Source organism: Emydura macquarii, unplaced genomic scaffold (genome assembly GCF_026122565.2).
Source record: "Emydura macquarii macquarii isolate MOO-44397 ecotype Brisbane River unplaced genomic scaffold, CSIRO-AGI_Emac_v2 contig_767, whole genome shotgun sequence".
Lineage (NCBI taxonomy): Eukaryota > Metazoa > Chordata > Testudines > Chelidae > Emydura > Emydura macquarii.
In genome coordinates, this window is record NW_027130904.1 from 1,368,308 (window position 1) to 1,384,061 (window position 15,754).

The window sequence follows — 15,754 nt, forward strand, 5'->3', positions numbered from 1 at the left end:
CATATTTCTTATCTTGCACAACTATTCCAAAACCAGAGTATTTTGTTACCATAAAAAAAAAAAGAGAGTTACTAATAGCCAATGATAACTTAGAGCACAGGTGCCAGATGTTTTTATTTTTTAGATTTATCTTTAATACAAAAGTCCAAAAAGTATCTAGGGTGTTTTTTCTTGATTTAAGAACAACCACAAAAATGAAACATATTTTCGGTTAGCATTCTACATGTCCTGGTCTTCAATATGAGTTATGAGGGGAGAGTAGTAAATATAAGGATTTTTTTTTATTATTGTATTGAAATGAATGCTACTTTCAATGGATTATATACCAGTTTCATTTGTTAAGTTCCATTCTATTTACTGGTCAAGTGTTTTAATTAGAACAGACAACAAAAGCTGTTTAAAACAGTATATCTATCTATCTATAGCTATATATAGATATCTGTTAAATGCTTGAATTGACAAACAGAAAACAATTGGCAAAAAACCTATAATTTCCCAGAAAGTGGCATAGATCTCTGGTGACTGAATGGAGGTGAAGAGCATCAGGATAAGGACCTCTTTCTTGTATATCGTTTCCAAACTCTCTGTTGCTTCTGGATGGAATAATTAGATGAAAACTTGGGAAGTACAAACTTGTATAATTTCCACTGTCAGCATGGTTTAGTCCTGTGCAAGGGAGAATTAGACCTTGATGAACTTGATCTATATGAGCTGCATGTGATCTACCATGCAAACATATAGCATACATAGCTACATAGCTTTGGCTTCATGTTTTAATTTTTATTTTTCCAGTGGTCAGATCTGTGTACTCTATCTGTGCCATTAGGAAAGGAGGAATTAGATTTGGCTATGCAATATTGCAGGCAAATATTAACTTCTGGATATTCTCCTAGACATTTTAAAAATGTGTGGCGGCAAAGATAAAGGATCGTGTTCCACTTCCATCACCACCATCTTCCAGGAGGATAGCAATAGGCATACAAGTATTGACCACAACCAGACCTTGTCAACTGGGGCTGTTAATATTATTGGCTCATAGAATCAAAGAATCATAGAGTTGGAAGAGACCTCAGGAGGTCATCTAGTGCAACCCCCTGCTCAAAGCTGGACTAACAAGGACTAACCTCAGCTAAATAATCCCAGCCAGGGCTTTGTCAAGCCGCAGCTTAAAAACCTCCAAAGATGGAGATTCCATCACCTCCCTAGGTAACCCATTCCAGTGCTTCACCACCCTCCTAGTGAAAAACCTTTTCCTAATGTCCAACCTAGATCTCCCCCACTGCAATTTGAGACTGTTGCTCCTTGTTCTGTCATCTGCCACCACTGAGAACAACCTAGCTCCATCCTCCCTGGAACCCCCTTTCAGGTAGTTAAAGGCTGCTATCAAATCCCCCTCATTCTTCTCTTCTGCAGCCTAAACAAGCCTAGTTCCCTCAGCCTCTCCTCATAAGTCTTGTGCTCCAGCCCCCTAATCATTTCTGTTGCCCTCCACTGGACTCTCTCCAATTTCTCCACATCCTTTTTGTAGTGGGGGGCCCAAAACTGGACACAATACTCCAAATGCGGACTCACCAATGCCGAATAGACTTCCCGCGATCTGCTGGCAATGCTCCTACTAATGCAGCCCAATATGCTATTAGCCTTCTTGGCAACCAGGGCACACTGCTGACTCATATCCAGCTTCTTATCCACTGTAACCCCCAGGTCTTTTTCTGCAGAACTGCTGGCTAGCTCATCGGTCCCCAGTCTGTAGCGGAGTATGGAATTCTTCCGTCCAAAGTGCAGGACTCTGCACTTGTCCTTGTTGAACCTCATCAGATTTCTTTTGGCCCAATCCTCCAGTTTGTTTAGGTCCTTCTGTATTTTATCCCTACCTTCCAGGGTATTTACCACTCCCCCCCCCCTAGCTTAGTGTCATCTGCAAACTTGCTGAGGGTGCAATCTACCCCATCCTCTAGATCATTAATGAAGATGTTGAACAAAACCGGCTGCAGCACCGACCCCTGGGGCACTCTGCTTGTGACCGGCTGCCAGCTAGACATGGAGCCATTGATCACTACTCGTTGAGCCCTATGCTCTAGCCAGTTCTCTATCCATTTTATAGTCCATTCATCCAACCCATACTTCTTTAACTTGCTGATAAGAATACTGTCAGAGACCGTATCAAAAACTTTGCTAAAGTCAAGGTATATCACATCCACCGCTTTCCCCACATCCACAAAGCCACTCACTTCTTCATAGAAAGCAATCAGATTGGTCAGGCATGACTTTCCCTTGGTGAATCTATGTAGACCGTTCTTGATCACCTTCCTCTCTTCCAAGTGCCTTAAAATGGATTCCTTGAGGACCTGCTCCATGATTTTTCCAGGGATTGAGGTGAGGCTGACTGGTCTGTAGTTCCCTAGATCCTCTTTCCTCCCTTTCTTGAAGATGGGCACTATATATTTGCTTTTTTCCAGTCATCAGGGACCTCCCCCAATTGCCATGAACTTTCAAAGATAATAGCTAATGGCTCTGAAAACATATCAGCCAACTCCCTCAGGACCCTCGGGTGCATTGCATCTGGCCCCATGGACTTGTGTATTTCCAATCTTTCTAAATAGTCTTGGACCTGTTCGTTCAGCACTGCGGGATGTTCTCCTCTTTCCCATTCTATGCCATTCAGTGCAGTAGTAATCATAAATTATGCAACTCATTTTACAGTTGTACGTGGAAAATAGTTTTATAATGCAATGACATTTTATTGTAAATTATTCCCCTTATTAAAAAAATACTGATATTTGGTTTTATTTTGCCATTTAAGACATGGCAGCCGCAGTAGATCTGACAAGTGACAAAAACAAGTGGCCACATTTGTTATTTATACTCGACCCTCTGTGTGGAGATCTTCTGTTATGCACACAAGGGTACATACAGCCCATACAAGTTGCTTTCAGAATAATTAAGTTGAATATTCTAGGGTACAAATCACTTATCTGGTAAGTTATAGTGATGAGAGAGGCCCAGTCTTTATGAAGAAGCACTGATGTTAAAATGCTACAGTAATATTAAATACAGGGCAGGATTTTCACGTTACTATGATCCTATTTTAAATGGTTTGGTAAAAGATAATCCTATTTGAAAAACCTTAAACTACTTTTCTCATGTCCAAGACTCTTCATAAACACACATTTTTGTGGCATCTGATTTCTATTGAACAACAACAAAAGGAACCTACCAAGTTTATGCAGAAACATGTACAACCCAGATAAAACACTTTGGTTAGAGAAATGCAAAACAAAAGGTCTTTTGATTCTTAGTAGTTTTCTTTGGAAGTATGTCATGCATCAAACTAACATAATGCCTCTGCTTTTAGACTCAAATGTAATGAAATTGAAAATTGAGGAATCTGGGCCTTATTCCCTCCTAATTACTTCCACTTGACTCGCTTAATCTTGGGTGATTATTCAATCATATCTGAAATGAGAAAATGACAGGAGTAGAATTTCCATCTCTTGTTCTGAGAGCTTATAAACATTAGCAGAACTGTCACAGGGGGAAAAAAACAAATGTAAATCGCTGTTGACAGTGCCTTGTTTTTATATATTAAAAGAAATCCCCATATTGTGATGGGAGTAGCTCAAGTTTCTAAGTATAGAGGTTGTCAAATCTGCTGGGTGATTTAATTATTAAAGTTGAAAATCAATCATTTGGAACAAATATTTCATAAAGGAAGGCTGTGCAGCAGCTCAGCAGCTGGATTGTTTACTTGCACCTGGGCCAGTCATGAATTCAGGCCAAGAAATAGCACACCGGAAACCTCTGTGCTCCATGTGTTAATATTGTCTGTCCTAGATTTAATCACTCAGCAAGATAACTAGCTACAGACGGTACCTTTGCCTCTCTGCTCAAGGGTAGAATGATTGGCATGTTTTAAGTCACAATGAAATTGCACTGATGACTAGCTGGATGCTCATATGGGATGGATTGTGTCACAGCCAATAATACAGTATATTTGATTTGCAGGTTTGCACTGAGACATATTACGTACTCAAATCAAAGTCCAGTTGTTTCCAAAACTATTTTAAGAGTGGCTGATATCCCTATAATCCAGCCTGAATAAGAGGCAGCATGTAACTATGCTCTCTCAGAAGAAAAGCAGAAATTAGATGGTCAGCATAGAGTTGGTTAGCATTTTTTGTTAACTTTTTTCTATGAAAATTTGCTTGTTGACAAAAAACAGAAATTTTCATGAGAGAATTTCTGTTTTTATCAACATTTTATCAGAAAAAGAAATTCTGAAAACCAATTTTAATTTTTTGACAACCTAAACCAAAAAAGTTACAGTTTTCAGGCTTTCTTCAAAAACCTGAAAAATTCTGTGGAAAATTTTGACTATTTTTTTTTCTTTTAAAATGTTTGCAGGATATAAAATACATCTATATGACCAGCTCTAGCTATGAGGCTGAGAGTCACCATCTCCTTTGCTCCAGGAAGGATGTAGTCTGTGCCTGCCCTTTTACTGGCACAGATTACTTCCCTCCCTGCAATGACTTTGGTGCACTCCCTGAGGCATTAGTAGGGTGGAGACAAGGCTGCCCAGACATTCCTGCCCACTTCCTAACCACCTTTACCGGAAGGGAAATAGCAGACCAGTGGCAACTGTTTCTCTCCTCATCTCATCCACACGGTGTAGTATACATGGAGGAGAAAGGGTGCTCCTTGCGAAGGTGTGCAGTAGGTCTCATGATTGATCCCTTTATAGTTTCGTTGTGCAACTGTGCAATTTAATGCGGAATCCACCTCTCTCCAGAATCTAAGCTTTCATTTAAAAACAAATATTTCTAGTCCTCATGGTAGTGAAGAAACCCTTCCAAATGTGAGTTGAATGTAATGAATGTTCTCTTTCTGGGAGATAAATGCATAGGTTCAGAACTGTCTGCAGACAGATAATCAGAGTACAGATTTCATTCAGAGTTTTTTTTAAGAATTAATACTGATCGCTGGGCAGGACAGAAAATTTTATGTTAGCACTGATTGTCCCGAGGGAATCATTCGCAGTGCCAGATAGAAAACACGTGTCTCAAACAAAGCAAAATAGAGAGAAATGTATGTAATGTTCTTTGTCTATGTTTGGTTGACATTTCTGTTTAAGCTGCATATCTAATGTGTAAATACCCAAACCAAACTTCTCTTGGTTCTGTTGACTCCCATAATGGCACCTGCTTATGGTGCCAGTTTCATGCTATGAAGTAAAAAGGACCAGTGAATTGCAAACAAACAATTTTACAAAGGGACCTCTGGAAATCTTCACTCTGTGTAAATGTAGCCTTGAGATCTTTCTTGAAAAGAGTGGTTGTGTCTTTGTTTTTATGATTTTATTTTATTATTATTATGACTCAGGTTTCATAAAAATTAGCATCACTTGTGATTCTTATGTTAAGAAGAATATGGATGAAAGGAATTTGGATATCTTTGGCCCCAGGATTACACATGCATTTAATTTAATAAAAGACCATATTACTACAGATAGCAGTAAAGGCATAAGAACTAGTAAGTAATAGAAAGCAGATGGGGTGTGTGACTACAGTAGGAAAAACATGTGGGCCGTTGAGCAGATTGTAAAAATGGAAGATAAATGAGAACCGATTGCCAGAACTTATACTAAACTTGATATTTTCCTTCAATTTTTCCTATGCGGTATACTTTAGATAAATTTCAGAAAAACATACATACCTTAGAAAGATTTTTTACACTTAGGAATATTAAGCACCACTATTGCATAATTATTTTGTTTCAGAGAGAAAATAATGTACAGTATATATAGGCTGAGCAAATGCTTTGAACTAATCACAGTCGTCCTCATTTAAGATTTAAATGTTCTTTGTCTCTGTTATGATTAATGTAGTCATGCTGCTTTGAAAATATGGGTCTGATTCTACACTCCATAACCCCAGTTTTACACCACTGAGAATCCAATTAAGTCAGTAAGTCATGGCAATATGAAGCAAGAATCATGCTGCTTAAAGCTGATCTAACAGAGTGGGGAATGATTCAGTGTATTTTTAAGGCTTTGAGACAATGAAGCTCATCCTTGAAGAGCTGGGGAAACCCTAAACCGATTGCATAAAGCCACTAACAGCTCAATCCCAGCACGAAATTCTGACATTGCCTTGCCTGTATGTTATGTCAGTTACTCAGTGTCATCGCTTATTGGCGCAACATGATGAAATCACAAATTAATATCAGCGTCTTGTACTGTGATTATTTTGTGGCTCTCCAAATTTCATTCAACACTGTTGCCTCTTTCCCTGGTTCCCCATTTCTGAATGTGGGAGGGACAGGGATGTTTCTCTCTCCCTCTATTGCTTCTCCTCTCCCTGTCTTCCTCCACTGGATTGTTGGAGGAATTGGGTTAGATCCTGGATTCTATAGTCCACTTATTTAGCACTCGCTGTATGGCCTCTCATGAGACCACACAAAATGAAAGGTGCTCTGATTAGATCCACAAGGCCTGATTCTCATTTACATTAAGGCCATTTTACACCGCTTCAGCTATAATACCCACCCATTTTATGGCCACTTTACATTGCCAAAGTGGTCTTAGTGTAAATGAAAATCAGGCCCATAAACCCAGAAGTGCTGCATATAGGGGTACCAAAACCTCACATGTCTTTAGGCTACGTTTACACTGATGGCGGCAAAATTGCCGCCGCCAGATCGATCTTTCAGGATCGATTGAGTGGTCAGTGAGACCCGCTCAATTGATCAGGAAGTCGACTGAGTAAGTCCACCCCCTCAAGTAGCGTAGCAGAAGGGAAGCTGAGCAGTCGACGTCAGTTACGCAAACTACTCTGTGTAGTTTGCGTAACTCCCATCTACTGCCGCCGAATCGCACAGTCAGTGTGAACCAGCCCTTTAGATCCACAGGCTGAAATCACTGCTTTAAGACATCTTACAAATGTTTACATTGTACACAGCACTTCCATGCTGATAGAGGAAATGTTGAACCCATTTGATAATTTCTGTATTATGCAGCAGTCAAGCCAATATTTCAGTTCTGTGGAACACTGTGCAAAAAAAAAAAAGCATCTTTCTTTGATTTCTTCTGCTCACACGCCCCAATCTCCATCACTTGGTTCTCCGAATATTTCCTTCTGTGGGCAACAGGATGCTTCGTGGCCCATATTTTAAGAACCACTGCTGAAATAGAATGGTCATTTCTCAGGATTCTATGTAGAAGAATCTCTCTCACTCAGTTTACTCCTCTAACCCTTCAGTATTTCTTCATTATCACTGCCCAGAATCTTGGTGATCATTTTCCTATGATGATAGTTTTTCTTCTTATCTTTTGTGCTTCAGTTGCGATCAAGCTCAGAGCTTGACCAGGACATCCTCAGCGATTGCCTCACTATCCAGCATCTCCAACCAGCCCCTTCACCACATGATGCTGCAGATAATACCATGGGACGATCGCCAGGGCCTGCTCATGACATCTATACAGGTATAGTAAAGAGACAAGAAATGATCCCAGAACATTTAAAATTAGGTATGCTTGATGTACACTTCTGAGATTTTTACGGTGTGGAAAACTCTAAAATCCACTTCTTTTTGCTTTCTAAACTTCTCCTGAGATGGACAGAACAAGGTACAGTATATTAGAAAGATATGTCAGTATCTGATATTTAAGTCTTTTTTGGTAGGTCCCATTTTGCTCATGAAAAGACATACCACATTAAGGAATATGTTTGCTCTATGGGAATTGGACTTCTGCCAGAGGTTCAATTCACCCATTCCTTCTAGGCACCTTAAAATCATTCAGTTTGATTTAGAACTGAGGGTAATGTTTCCCTCTTTACTATTCATGGGCTAGATATAATTTCTCTAATAAAGGTATATAAATTAGGTTAAATGTGGTATTTTGTTAGAATGTATAATTAACATTTGTCATATAGGTAAATATATCATTGTCATGTAGGTAAATATCAATAAACATATCTATATTGTTTTTGTAACAAGCCCTTTTTATAGTTTTCATTATGTGTTTGGGAATTTCACTCTCAAATAAATGACTGATGTTGGTTTGCAGTGATTATAGCTGTTCAAATTTCAACAAATGTTGAAATACTAAGAAAATAAGAGTGACAATATTTTTCAGAGTTCAAGATCATCTATAATACTCAGTGGATGATATTTCAGAACTTAGTATGAAGTATCAAGATAACAGCAAAGACACCTATTTTTCAATGTTAGCTAGAATATTGTTGCATCTCCCTACAGTCTTCATTCTCACTTAGCTGAGAGTCTAATTGAAAACCTCATTGGCAAGCCAAAGAGTTAGCTGAATCTTACTATAAGAAGGATAACATTATTTAAAATAGCCACTTGCGGGGGGGGAGGGGGGGAGGAGAAGAGAGAGAGAGAGAGAGAGTGTGTGTGTGTGTGTGTGTGTAATTTTTATTTTGCTGTAAGACATGCAATCATGACAGTTCTCAATTTGTTTTTGCTAACGCTGTCCTAGAAATATATAGTACTTTTAAAGTAGTTTCTTCTTATTTGTGTTTGATGTGTAATATTATGATTGAGATTTACATGAAGAAAAGTCAGATAATTGAAAGTTGTGATTTCCATTGTGACTACAACTCAAGGCCTTTTTATACAAGAAGTATTTTGTCTTATTGCCTATGACATTAACTTTTAATGCCTAAATGCACATAGCCTGTTGAATGTCATTGAATCTGAATGTTAAGGGAAATGTCAAAATTCAAAGTTACATTTGTGTACATGGAATCTCAACCATAATAATTTTACTAACATAGTTCTGTGTACATTTGATTCTCTTTTATTGCCCTCTGAAGAGGGGATGGGTATTGGAGAAGTTTGAATGAAACACTTGATCTGATGTACCTTCATCTGTCTGAATACAAATGTAAACTTTTTTTCAGGAAAGAAAAGGTTTGGTTATTTTCCCCTCAAAATTATCTTTCATGGGTGACTTACTGACTTAGGGGACAAAACAGGGCCAGAGTTCCATAAGAGCTCAGCACATTCTCACAAAGGTGTCTCAGTGGGAGCTTCTGAGTTTTTTTACAAATCTGGCTCATAGTGTGTTGCTGAATTTTTCAACTCCAGGTTGCTGATTCAAATCCAGTGCAGGGAGTGACCAGAAGTTTCTAGTGTCCAGTGACTGTTAATGTCCTAGGCCAAATGAATTACTGAGTTCAGTCCAGTTCTTAGTCAACAGTTGTCCACACTACAAATGACACAATTTAGCACTCTCTTTGTCAGTCTTAGCAGAGAAACCAAAGACCAAATAGACATCGAAAATGAACTCCTCTCTCCCTTGCAACTCGTTTCTTAGGATCATAGTGGCACAGGGTAAAGCTAGTAGTTTCCCTACACATTTTATTAGAACAGTGGATAAATGGAAGGCCTCTGTGTCCAGCATCTTTCATGAGGTTTTTTTTTGTTTGTTTGTTTGTTTTTTTACTATTTTTCATTTTTGCATGACCCTATAGGGAGCAAAAGTGACAATATACTGTGAAAATCAATATTTTCAGCCTTATTCAAATAAGAAACACTGGAAATCTCATTAATTTCTAGCTCAGTTTTGTAGACTCAGGAAGTTTGGATGAGATACCAATGAGATTTGCATAAGCATCCAAACTTCTGTGCTTTATCCATATTGAATCTCAAACCTTTAAAATAATGGTGACGACTTGAGTAAATTCCCCTTTTGAGCTCTTTGATACAAGAAACTACTGACCACTTATAAACCTTAGTAGGTTTTCAGCTCAGGACATTTTATATGCAAAAATATATATACAATAAACAGTTTACTTTCAATTTAAGCTCTAGTAATACATTGGTTGTGTGATGGAACACAAGTTTGAAAGGCAGCTGGGCCACTAAGGCCTAATCCAAAATACTTTATCAATAGACTTTAGATCAAGACCCAGTACAGAAACTGGAAGCCTAGGAGGAAAACTGTTAGCTAAAGAAACTTAGTGTTGCCAAATCTTATGATTTTATCAAGGGTCTTCTGCTATTCAGGGTAATTTTTTTTTAGCTTTTTATAATCCTCTACTGCTTTATCATCATGAATTTTCACGCTTATTGTCCATGGCTCCCTTTATTGTCAAGAGGACTGAAGGCACAAGTTGTTCTCAGTCAAGATGACTGCCTTTCCCCAACAGTATCTGCATGTGTACGAGAGGCTGCCAAAAGTAAAAATGCCCTAGTGTTTCCGATAAGGCAAGATAGCCATCCCTTCTACTCTATCATTGGGAAAATGTGAGGCATGTGGAAGGCAGGGAGGAGAAGTGGTAGGGGATCTGAAGGTCAGGGAGTAGACTCAGAAGATGCCTGATGGACTTGAGGAGCCAAGTGCAGACTGATGCAGTTATGTGGGGAAGTAAGGAGGCAGGAGAGGAGAGTGTAGGTGCAAGATGGGAATGTAGAGTGAAAAAGAGGAAGATGAGACTCTAGGTGCAGAAAATAATGACGAGGAGCAGGAATGTGTGAGATATGGGCAGAGACTGAGGAGGTGGATGGGGAATAGGGGAAGAGATGTGTGTGAGGGATAGAAGAATATGAGGGGGCATATTGAGGGATGTGGAGGGAGTCAGGAGGGGAGGTGACAGGACAGTAATAAGAGTCAATGCTAGACCAGATTGAGAAGTAAAGTGGAGTCCCTGCAAGCAGCCAGTTTTTGTATGTGTGCATTTAAGTTTTGAATTTTGAACCTTTTGGGGCAGGCAGCTTCTCCCTTAAAGAGAAAAAAATAGAAGGTAGTGAAAAATATACAATGTATTTTTAATCACTTGATTTTCAGTCCTATCTCATAATATAATACAGCCTGATTCACGACTTTTGCTTGGGGTTGGCAATATTGCTGATTGTTTGGTTTCCTGGAGGAAATCAGTAATTTTTCATTTCTCATTATTTGTCTTCTTCCTACTGAGCAGCAATTCTTGTAAACTAAGAGTTAATCAGCATGCTTTTACGAGCTGTAATTTCTCTTTAGTTAATAGTTTCCTTAACCTAACACATTTGTTTATTCTGTATCTATCAATCAGTTGACACATTTGTTTGCTTTTTTCCCATCAATTAGCTTGGGATTTTATGTCAAGGATAGATGAAGCCATGTCATTTCATTCTGACAGCCACCCAATTCATTTGAAAGAATGATTTCATTAACTACTTATCAAGGCTGCTAAATAATGATCTCCTTCATGAAAAAATTAAATAACAATAAAAGAGAAAATGGATTTTTGGGAAATGGCAGTATTAAAATTATTCATGCTGCAAATAGAAAATAGAAAATCATTATAAAGCTGACTGGTGCCTTAGAGAAGCTGCTGTTACAGTAGAAATGAAAGCAGCAGCAATGATCTCACTCTCAAATTGAGAGGAAAAAGTTGTGAGACAATCTGAAGCAGAAAATAGTCTATACTTTTACTGTAAACTGTTTCACATCACATATCAGTAGAAATATGTCTGTGCTGTTCTCCGATTATATACATGTCTCTGTCACTGGGGCCCTAATCAAACTTTTACCAACTGGAGATATTTTAATGGTTTATAGATATTTAAAAGCAAGGAACTTTTTAATTACTTCTAAGAGATGCACAAAATATATACTTGAAGGGCTACTGTCAACTTGAAAATCAGATTTCTCTTTGAAAATATTGTACCTCCTCAAGTTGCAAGTATTGCCCAAGAAAACTATAACTTAAAGAAATTAGTGGAAATTTTATTTTTTTCTCTAGTTTTCCCAGTTTACTTTGTGTATTTGAAAACACTTTGTTTATAGTCTTTTTCACTTTTCTCCCTGTATTTTCAGTTAGTTTCTTCCATGCTGAAAAGACATTTATAAGCATCAACGGGGGAGCAGAAAAACATTTACATATGTTTTTTATTCAGAATGTAATATTTAAAGGTGTTCTATCAAAAACTGGAATCATTTCAAATGAGTCAATTTACAAACTGAAAGCTGAGAGTGTCCCTTTAAAGCTCGAAGCTACTTTCAGAGGGGCTGTATGTACATCTCTCTCAGTGATTTCAGGTGGTTAGCATCTCTGAAAATCAGGCAATTAGTCCATTAAACATTCATTTAGATGTGAATTGTAAAGCTGAGCTGCATATTTAAAGGTCCTAAGTATCCCTACATTTAATTAGCTTTAGAAAATGAGATAAATGGGTTTTTATTTCAAAACCATTGTAGTTTTGTGATTCATAGTAATGCTCTAGTAAAGTCATTAGTCTTTTTTTTTACTTCAAAAAACTGTTTGACTATTTCTTATTCTTCTTTTAAGAAATGGCAAAAGTGAAAAACTTTGAGACTAGTTTATTGTTATGTCATAAAGTATAATCATGCATAAAAATGACTTAGGATTTGTCTACATGGAGATTTAGTGCATGGGAAGCCACTGTGTAAATCTACAGTGCACTAGCTTTCCACACACTAGTGGCCATCTGGACCCTGCTACCATGCACTAAAAATTTCATAGCACACACCTCAGCTTGGTGTTTGTGTGTAGACAAGTCCTTAACCTTTGAAGGCCCTGATTCAGCAAATATGTACAAAGGTGTTTTAATTTTAAGCAAGCGTGGTCCCATTGATTTCATTGAAACTTCTCATACTTAAAGTTAAGCACATCAATCGAAATTTGCAGTATTAGGGCCTAAAATGAAAACCTATTCTGATTTGTGACATGAGAAGTTTAAATAGAACATCATCATCCTAATAATGCAGTGGAGTATAATTATGGATCTTCTATTGGAGGTGGGAGGGGAAGTAAAAACAGTCAAAAATGAAATTACTATTATAGACTATTATATACATGCTTCCTGTTCTCTTCATAGGAAAACAGTTATAATAACAATAGTATAAAATATATAATTCTAACAAACTTTTTTCATAAGCTATAATATTTAAGCAATTATTAAAATGTAAAGATTTATTGTATTTTTATAAATCCTCTAGATTTTAAGAAGACTTGTTATTTTTACTGTTTTCTATATAAACTGCATGTTTAGGACTAATGTCACCAATAGCTGGAAATGTATTTCTCCTTGGTCTAAATTCTGTTTTGTGTTGCACTGGTATAAGGGAAGTAGACTTTGACTCAGAATAATTGAAGGCCTGAGCCTGCAAACACTTAAGCAAGTTCATAACTTTTGGGACTATCTCCTCATTTATTTATTTATTTATTTATTTATTTATGTGAGAAAGGGTTGGCCCAGATTAGACACCTAGCTCCAGGAGAGTATTCATGGCTGAGAATCACATGTGGAGGCCTCCTTCTGGCCCAGAGTTAGGCACCTAATTCCCTTTGAGGAGCAGGGCTTTTAGGCCCCATCACTTTCCTCTGCATTTCTTGTTGGCTAGCTTAGGCAGCTCCCCACTCAGCTTGCTGGCTTTTGTGAATCTCATTCTTAGGTTCCTAGCTCTCCCCACACATTGTATAAGGAGCCTGGATGCCTAAATCACAGCTATGGAATCCACTGGGCAGTAAACATTAGGTGTTGCAATGCAGAGTGTAAGTCCCCCTTTGTAGATCTAACCTTATGTTGTCATTTTAAATAAACCTTAGTCTTTCTGGTTTATTCAATTTTATATCATGAATTTTCTACTACGACCCTATATCCTAAAATATTTTGTGCCCCATATCCCAGAATCCCTTGTGTCAAAAATCCTAAATGCTGTGATATAGAATGTTTTAGTTTTTAAGTTCATTGTGCCCATATGTGGCAAAAATTCAACAGTTTCACATTTTAAAATAAACCAAAATGTATAATTTATAAATTCTCTCTCAAAATGTCATGAATTACACGTTCTCCAATGCTCTAAAATGAAGTAAGCTAATTACTGCAGATGTTCACATTTGCAAGATTTTCTTTGCACCAGAAAGACAGAATTGTTGTAATGAGATTCTGCTGAAGATTTTTGCAACATTGCCCTGAAGACAGTGTTGTGAAGCACTGTTCTAAATATCTAAGTAATATCATAGGGCCCAATCCTACAAAACATTTTTATACATGCTTAATTTAAGAATATAAGAACAGCCATAGTGTGTCAGACCAATGGTCCATCTAGCCCAGTATCCTGTCTTTGAACAGTGACCAATGCCAGATTCTTCAAAGGAAATGAGCAGAACAGGGCAATTATTGAGTGATCCGTTCCCTGTCGTCTAGTCCCAGCTTCTGGCAGTTATGACATTTCATTCTTTTCTGTTCTGAGGCTTTTTGTGAGCATCATTTTGAATGGATTTACGTGGGGCAAAATGGGATTTGTCAAGGTCAGGAATTAGGAGATTAGAATAGTCAAGAATTCATGCTAGTATTTCATATTCACAAACATTTTCACAAATACCCAACAGCTATACAAATACTTTCAAATTATGCATAATGTGAGCCGTTAACTGTAGCAAAACCAAACTTGATGTTTTTTTTTTATTTATATGTATTCATAAATCAGGGTTGTTTACTATTGTTACTATTTAGTGAGATCTAGTTGAAATAGTCTGCTAAAGCCTGGGTCCTCCAAACACTTATTACGATCATGCTTGCATTTGAGCTGGTGAGTAAACCCTTTAAAATCAGTGCACTACTCCTGTGCATAAAATTAAGCATATGCTTAAATGTTTCAGACTTTGGGCCTAATGCCACATCTGACCCTCACCTTACCTCGAAATAATATTTTTGAGATTCATTTCTGAATTTCTCTTACACCAAAGGTGCCTATTAAATGAGAGTTATTTTCAGGATCAGGCCCATTGTGTACCTATGCAAGGACTAATTAACTTTAATACATTCCATATTTTATGCACAATGCATACATTTCCTTCAGATTTGCCCCTTTCTTCTCCAGCTTTAGTTTTGAATTTTAGAAGTTTAGTTCTTAGTGTAGCCTTAAGGTAGCTATTTCCACTTTGATGCCATTTGCTGGTGTTATGTGAATTACATGGTAATTACTTTCATTCAGATTGTGAGGGAAAGAAAGCTTAAGTGTATTGGTGAATTAGCATTGCCATTGTAAAGTAACAAGAGACAACTGAGTTATTTCTATTTCCCTTCTTCATGATAAGAGAAAACCAAAACAGAAAAAAACTACAATCCACACAACAAGTAAGAGTCAGGCAAGGATATGATGTAATGACCCTCAGTTGGAGCAAGAACCTCAGGTTTTAATCCAGACCACAAACTTTATTGCTTTGGGGATTTCACCATCTCTTAATCACACAAGTAATAAGAATTTCCAGTATGTCCATCTGCTGCGTTTAATCAATTGTTCCAGCTGCCAATCACTGGAAATATCCGAGAGTAGACTTAACAAACGTCTTCCAGGCAACAAACCAGCTGTGATCCTTTGCTAACACTGAAGGGTCTAGACAATGAACTTTAACTCTCCTCAGACATCCCTGACATATTACATATTGCATCACAGTAGGTTCATCATTACTGCAGTACGTATTGGACAGATTTTATTTTGCTACTGATATTACGTGTACATGGCAAGCAGAAACCTATGGCAGCAAGTCTCAGAGCCCAGATCTACAGATTCACGCGACTTGCACTATGGCACTAAAAATAGCAGTGTAGACATTTGGGCTCAGGCTGGTACTCGGGTTCTGAAACCTACCCCTCTCCCTGGGCTGCAGAGCGTGAGCCCAGGGACCTTTTGGGCCACTAGCATCCTCGTCCAGCAACTGGCTGTGGCACATTAAAATATCAGGTTGGCTTTCCTATGGCGGTGGAAAGAGTTTCTGCT

General features: G+C 37.9%; 1 protein-coding gene across 2 annotated transcripts in view; it reads left to right on the forward strand.

Moving 5' to 3' along the window:
- Window positions 1–15,754, forward strand: part of GLIS3 (GLIS family zinc finger 3) — a 258,961-nt gene that overhangs the window by 198,132 nt on the left and 45,075 nt on the right. For both annotated transcript variants that reach the window (XM_067543059.1, XM_067543058.1), the window contains exon 7: window positions 7,342–7,483. In XM_067543059.1, coding sequence (XP_067399160.1) covers window positions 7,342–7,483 — 142 coding nt within the window. The remainder of the gene's footprint in view (window positions 1–7,341; window positions 7,484–15,754) is intronic.